The sequence below is a fragment of the Herpailurus yagouaroundi genome, unplaced genomic scaffold (genome assembly GCF_014898765.1).
Source record: "Herpailurus yagouaroundi ecotype Mexico unplaced genomic scaffold, PumYag 159, whole genome shotgun sequence".
NCBI lineage: Eukaryota > Metazoa > Chordata > Mammalia > Carnivora > Felidae > Herpailurus > Herpailurus yagouaroundi.
In genome coordinates this window covers 8,165,927-8,173,531 of record NW_024412400.1, presented here as the reverse complement: position 1 = coordinate 8,173,531, position 7,605 = coordinate 8,165,927, and the positions used below count along the sequence as shown (strand labels likewise).

The 7,605-nt window shown below is 46.0% G+C and overlaps 1 protein-coding gene across 2 annotated transcripts in view; it reads right to left on the bottom strand.

The window, feature by feature from the left end:
• Positions 1-7,605, bottom strand: part of ENTPD3 (ectonucleoside triphosphate diphosphohydrolase 3) — a 43,281-nt gene that overhangs the window by 10,295 nt on the left and 25,381 nt on the right. For both annotated transcript variants that reach the window (XM_040479870.1, XM_040479869.1), the window contains exons 7-8: positions 1,158-1,430; positions 873-983 (exon numbers count right to left, since the gene is read on the bottom strand). In XM_040479870.1, coding sequence (XP_040335804.1) covers positions 873-983; positions 1,158-1,430 — 384 coding nt within the window. The remainder of the gene's footprint in view (positions 1-872; positions 984-1,157; positions 1,431-7,605) is intronic.

The following is a 7,605-nucleotide window of genomic DNA, read 5'->3' as shown; positions in this document are numbered from 1 at the left end:
ACGCTTAACCGACTGCGCCACCCAGGCGCCCCGAACACGGCGTTTTAAAGAACCTCACCACCTAGAACCTCATAAGACAGTCACCACGAAATCATCGAATTGTGTCCTATCGTACAGCATCACGCGATAACCACCTCTAAGTTTACCGAGTGCTGCTTCTGTTACCGCACGCTGTTCTCACCATCGTGTCTGTGGCTGGAACGTTAATCCACAATGCAGGTGTGAGGTGGGTTCCCTTATTACCCCATTTTATGGATGTGGGGAAGGTAGAATGGCATGAAATCCAAATTCGGAACACACACGTGCTCACAAATGGAACATACTCAGATCTACTCCGTGTTTTGTACTGATGTTGCCCTTTTCATTTTATTTTATTTGTTAATTAATTAATTAATGTATTTATTTTAATTAAAAAAGATTTTTTTTAACGTTTGTTTATTTTTGAGAGACAGAGCATGAACGGGGGAGGGGCAGAGAGAGAGGGAGACACAGAATCGGAAGCAGGCTCCAGGCTCCGAGCTGCCAACACAGAGCCCGACGCGGGGCTTGAACTCACTATCAGTGAGATCATGACCTGAACTGACATCGGACACTCAACCGACTGAGCCACCCGGGTGCCCCTCTCTTTCCTTTTTTTTAAAGTTTATTTATTTGTTTTTGAGAGAGAGACTGAGCGAGTAGGGGAGGGACAGAGAGGGGGGATAGGCAATCTGAAGCAGGCTCTGCGGAGCTTGAGAATCTGTGCTGTCAGCAGCAGAGCCTGACGCAGGGCTCGAACTCACGGACCGCAAGATCATGACCGAGCTGAAGTCGGATGCTTAACCGACTGAGCCACCCAGGCGCCCCATGCCCTTTTCTCTTTAAATACTGACCTGGCTCCAGCTCTCTGAGCAGAAATGCCAGCTGCTTGAGTTGAAGGCACTGAGGGAGAAGCTCCCTGAGAGATTGAAAGCGCTGGCTGTGTAGTAGAACCCTGCAAATGCCTGGAAGGACGTAACACAGAAGGAAGTTAGTTCTCAGAATGGGACACACCATGGAGCTTTCAGGCTAGGGGAATGAGAGAGGGGGAAGCAGGTGAACAGAAGAGAAACAGAAAGGTGAGAAGTAAATACTCACTGGGGGAAAAAAGGACGCTTTTGGGCGGGTTTTGCTCTTACCACAAATGTCCCTTTAACTTTTGGCTGATAGACCCCATCAAAGGAACAGGCTTCTTGGTCACGGCAAGCTGTGAAGTCAAACAGGGAAGCCACCTTTTCCCTACACAGCGATGGGTCCCCGGTTCCTCCAACAGTGATGATGTCGTCAGGGTTGTAACTGACAGGCCTCAGGTCTGCTGTGCACAGGCTGTCAAATATGTAGCCCCCGGTGAAGGTGGTGAGATAATTCCGAGGGTAGCAGGGGTTGATGAGATTGGTTTTGGTGGGAGAATCCTGCAGGTACAAGAGTGAGGTGTCAGAAACCACTTTTTGGTGGGGGGGTGGGGGGTGGGGGGGCAAGTGTCCCCCTCTTGCAAAGTCTCACTATTGTTACCCTCCAGTGCCAAGAGAGAAATGGATGAAAACATGCCGTTCTCGGTCAGCCCGTGCCTGAAGGCAACACCCAGGTTGCCTCGATACGTCCAGTGGGGGTGGGTGAACAGTTAGCCCTGCACCAGCCACCACGCTGGGCTCTCGCTCATGTTACCGGACCCACCCCCCACGACAGTCCTGTGAAGCAGGTTTTAGGAAATCCATTTTGAGGAGAACACAAGACATGTTGAGAAGAATTGATCAATTTGAATAGAATATTATCTACCCACCGACTAAATGACCCAGAAGTTTGCAAATAAGTATATTGTGAAAATGAGGGCTCCCTCCCCACCACGTCTAGCCACGAGATCCCCTCCTTAGAAGTAACCACTCTTGCCAGTTTTTGCGATTTCCTACCGGAGATTTTGTGTATACTTCTTGTACGCATATACAAATATCTTTTCTTCTCCTCCCTCTTCCTTCTTCTAAAAACTGTAAGTGGTAGTACTCTATACACAGTCACACCCTTTGCTTTTCTTACTGAAAAACGTATCTTCAGATCTTTCCGTTCACTGTACATATAGAATGGCCTCTTCTTTTTAGTAGCTGCATAGCCCTCCGCTGTACAAATCAACTACAGTTTATTTAAGGTATCTCCTCTATGTGAACATTTAGATGGTTTCCAATCATTCTGCCATTATAAACAATGCTGCAACAAATATCCTTATTCATAAAAATCTTTGATCCACTTGTAATTTATTTGGCATAAAGACTGTTGTAGAGACCTGACTTGACTTTTTCCAAATGACTATCCAATATTTTACTTACTGGTGAAAAATGCTCCGTTTTATCTTATGCTAAATTCCAAAATGTGTAGGGTCCTATTTATGGACTCTCTTTTCTAAGGAATTGTATTTGAACTTTGCCCAATCTCAAAACTACTCATTTTGACTCAGTCACATTTTGGCTTCAGACAATATTTATTTATGAGGAATATTTACTGATGAGGAAATTGAGGTACATATCAAGGTAATGCAATCATTTAACAAAGGTCAGTGACAGGACTTCACACAAAATCCTACAGAAGTCCAACACTCATCCAGTATAACTCTAGTGAGTGTCCTCCAGAAAGATCTTACTATGACTGAATCTGTGAATGCAACAAATAGGTTCCTCTCTGCTTCAATGGTATGAAAAAAAATCCATGATTTCCAAAAATTGTTATGTGTAATTTGTAACATGTCGCACCAGGGTCACCCTGTGGTGGAAATACTATTTTAAAGGGAAAAAGAAAAGAAAAGAAATACCTGGTTATTTAATTTCCCCCTCCAAATCTGACATGCTCTTAAGATAGTTAAAATAAAATACATTATTTCTGGCGTGGCCTGGACAGGAAGCAAGGTATAAATTGTTTCTGGCTTGGAACATAGAAGCAGCTCAGGAAAGATGATTTCTGTGCTCTTTTTGGAGTTTGAATTATTTTTTATGCCTTCTTTAAATATAATTTGCCAATGGGCCAAGCTGTTCAGGCCCTCAACATGGAACAAATCTCGCCTGAACTTAGTATTTGCAGGACATTGGCACTAAAGGGTCAACCATTAGGCTTCAGAGCAAAAAAGGCCACTGGAAAACTATTGCATAACTTGATCTCAGGGTAAATCCTATCAAAAGTGGAAAGACAATGTTAAGAACTATTCTTAATAGTGATAGGAACTATTAAAAAACACATAGGAAACTAATTTAAAAGGAAGGTATGGGACCCATAATGAAAACAAGAAGTTTTATTGAAGGATGCAAACCAAGAACTAAATAATTGGAACAATATTTTGTAATTCTACACAGAAACTCCTAACATCATTAATAAGCCAGTATTGTACCAAATTAATTTGCAGTCAATGCAACCGCAATCATAATCTCCATGAAAAAAAAAGTTCCTCTTTGTTGCTACTTTGAACGATTTTGAAGTTTACAATAAATGTCTCAGAGTAGAAAAACAAACTTGCAACTAGGATAACATGATACTGGCTCAGGAATGGAAAAACGGGTGAATATAATAGGGAATTCAGAAGCAGATCCTCATTACCCAAGGACTTATTAATGGAATGGCTCAGGATCCTTAAAATTCTCAGATTGCAAAAGGTCATCACAACATTGTTAGTGGGAATCTGGATGGGTTTGTGTTGGAAGATTGCCTATTTTTCCACTTATATTTCTCATAAAATCTCATTCCTTCGATTAACGTTACGTGCACCAGAAGGTTTACGGTATTATTGTTGCTGCAGCAAAACAGGACATAGCCTGTAGTCCATCAGGATCGGAATGGTTGACAAATTGTGAAATCTTAAAGGATCAAGAAAACAAGTTAGATATTGATCTGGAAAGTCTAGAATAACAATGTATCAAGCTGTGAACAGTGAAGACATTAGGTGACTAGCATTGGAAAGTCATTTTTACTTCAATGCGTTTTTTGCATGCTTTGACATTTTCACAATAAAAATGCACTTGTCTTTTATAAGAAAACGACCTATCTCGTTTTTCTTTTTAAATAATGGTGCTTGGAATATTATGCGTCCATAAAAATAATAAGTTCAAAGGCTACTGAGCAACACAGGCAATTGCTCATGATGTATTTTTACGTAAAAGAAAAAGCTGGAGGGGCGCCTGGTGGCTCAATCAGTTAAGCGTCTGACCCGATTTCAGCCCAGGTCATGATCTCATGGTTTGTGAGATCAGGCCCCGTGTCGGGCTCTGTGCTGACAGTGTGGAGCCTACTCGGGATTCTCCCTCCCTCTCTGCCCCTCCCTGCTCATGCTCTCTCTCTCTCTCTCAAAATAAATATATAAACATTAGAAAAAAAAGGCTAGATATAAAACTATATATAGCATATGAAGCAAAATTTGTAAATATACATATTCGTGCATGAAAAAAAAACTGGAAGAAAATGCAACAGTATGTTTATGGTGGTTAATTCTAGGGTTCTTTGGTTTTATTATTTATATTTTTCTGTGTCTGTGTCTGCATTTTCTAATTTTTTTTCACTGAACATGTTTTACTTTAAAAATAGAAGAGGGCACCTGGGTGGCTCAGTCAGTTAAGCGGCCGACTTCGGCTCAGGTCATGATCTTACGGTCCGTGAGTTCGAGCCCCGCGTCGGGCTCTGTGCTGACAGCTCAGAGCCTGAAGCCTGTTTCAGATTCTGTGTCTCCCTCTCTCTGACCCTCCCCCGTTAATGCTCTGACTCTCTCTGTCTCAAAAATAAATAAATGTTAAAAAAATTTTTTTTAAAAACAGAAGAAAAAGTCTTAAAGAGGGGAAGAAAGAAAGTGAATGCGTGTCCTTAGCATCTAAAAATGCTGTCACCCTGGGGCAACTGGAGGCTTGTTCATATGAAAACAGGCTGCAAAGTATGGCTCCAGGTACCATCCACACTAGACTGGGACACATGAGGAAACCAGATCCAGACCTGGTGGAATTTACTCAGCCAGTGTTCATGATGTAATAATCTTTGGGAACCTTCTAAGCCGGGGCTTGGCAACATGTATTTGGCACATGAAAGTACTGGCCAGACAGGTCGGGACCTGCATCTGTGGGTGATCGTCAGCACACTTGGATCCTTTCCCTCACCTGAGTCAGAAGGCTTTGCGGGCAGAGCCACCTTCTCAGGCATCCGGAGGCTACCAGGCAAGTTGGAGAGCTGCCCCTGTCCCTCTGAACTGACTGTCCACATTAGAGGGTGGGATCGCCCACCTCTGCCCCCAGGCCAGGCTCACACCTTGAGATCCTATGTTCTCAAACCCAAGTGAGACCTCAGACAGGTGGAGTATTGGCTTCTCTACTGTAGGTTCTTGGATACGTGGATAATCATTCTTTTTTTTTTTTTTTTTTTATTTTTGAGAGGAGGGGAGGGACAGAGAGGGGGGGAGAGAGAATCCCAAGCAGGCTCTGCGTTGTCAGCACAGAGCTGGAACGGACATGGGGCTCGATCTCACAAACCATGAGATCATGACCTAAGCCAAAATCAAGAGTCAGATGCTTCAATGCCTGAGCCACCCAGGTACCCCGACATAGATAATCATTCTTTTTTTTTTTTTTTTTTAATTTTTAATGTGTATTTATTTTTGAGAAAGAGAGAATGAGCAGGGGGAGGGGCAGAGAGAGAAGGAGACACAGAATCCGAAGCAGGCTCCAGGCTCTGAGCTGTCGGCATGGAACCCGATGCAGGGCTCGAACCCACGAGCAGCGAGATCATGACCTGAGCCGAAGTGGGACGTTCAACCGACTGAGCCACCCAGGCGCCCCAATAATCACTCTTTAATAAACTTTGTAAAAATAAACACATGCACACATTTTCCTTAGGGCCAGTCGAATTTAAGAGGTCAGCTTCTCTGACCTTCACTCCCTCTGGGAAAAGGATGATTTCACCTGCCCCCTCTCCTGTTTCGAGTTCAGAGGAGCCCCCTGCCCTCTGCCCCCACTAGGGTCAGAACTGGAGGGAGAGGCATTAAGCATTGCCAGAAATAAAAGGAGATGGAGAAAAGAGGTGTTTCCAGAGTTTCTCTCCTGGACAGAAGAGCATGTTGGCTGAAGTACGTTAGCAAGCGATCAGGGATGAGTAGAGGTCATGGAGACCTTGCTAGGGAGGATCGATCCGGTTCCCTGTGGGGCTCCCTTTGGCCAAGTGGGGGTGGTGTGAGTCTGGGGTGGGCACTGGGTCTCCCGAGCCCCAAGGGCTGCCTGCAGGGTCCCCCACTCTGTCCTCCCCAGGCAGTGTGCAGCCTCTCCCAACAAGGCATGTCACAGGCATGTGTACCGGGGCTCCAGCCTTTCCTGCGAGGCTCAAAGTTTTGGGGAGCGGCCAGATCCGGAGGTGAATTCTCACGCACATCCCTGCATGACTACTCAGTAAATGCAGGGGTCTGAAGATGTCAGTTTTGCCGATGGCACTTTGCTGAGCCAGCCCATTGTTCCCTCAGGCTAGTGGCTGGCGGTGGGGGGCACTGCTTCCTTCCTCAGCTGCCCAAGTAGGCGGGAGGGGTGGGGATTAACCAATGGTGCTGTGTCCACTATGTTCACAGGCTGACCCAGCCCTTGTCCCCTGCCCCTGGGTCTCACCAGAAGCCAGGATCTTTGGCCTCTGGCTGGCCTCATGCCCCTCTAGGTGGTCAAAGTCCCCTTCTTTCATTTTCATTTTCCCTGCTCAGCCATGCATGGTTGAGAGTGATGTCCCCCGAGCACTGGAATTTGGGGTCTAGGGTATCCCTGGAGTCAGTGCTGACTGACACACACACCACGCCAACACTGAGTTTATATTAACGACAACCTCGGGGCGCCTGGGTGGCTCCGTCGGTTGGGCGTCCGACTTCGGCTCAGGTCATGATCTCACCATCCGTGGGTTCGAGCCCCGCGTCGTCAGGCTCTGTGCTGACAGCTCGGAGCCTGGAGCCCGCTTCCGATTCTGTGTCTCCCTCTCTCTCTGCCCCTCCCCCGCTCAAGCTCTGTCTCTGTCTCTCTCAAAAAAATAAACATTAAAGAAATACTAATTATATATTAATGACAAGCTTCCAGTTGATGCCTGCAGAAGCCGTCTGGGCCAAGGGACAGTTACTGTATCAATTACTGACCAATGTGATGGCATTCAGTTACTCCCAAATCCCACCATACAAAGGGCATCAAACCTACCTAATATAGGCCCATCTAAAAGGAGGCCGCACCCGGGGAGGGCTCAGTCCTCTCCCCTGTCAGCAAGTACTTCTCTTGGGACCACTTTCATTATCTTGTCAGCACTCGGGGGAGTCACAAGACTCTCAGGTTTATTTAGCTGTTGGTTTAAAGCCGCTTGTGTCCGTAAAGGGATCCCAGGTCTTGAAGCATTTGCCAAACATCTGGCGCCCTGTAATTTCCCTAGACTTCGGACTCAAATACCCTGGAAGTGGTCAGTATGACACAGGGAGCGGGCGAGCAAGCTCGGACCCCCGTTGAGTGAACTGGCAAACTGGTCTTGTTTCCGATCCCATCAGAAGATGGATGGGCAGACCCCAGAAGGCGCCCTCCCCTCCAGACCCCCAAAGGAACGCCTGCTGCCCTCCCCCCCCCCCCC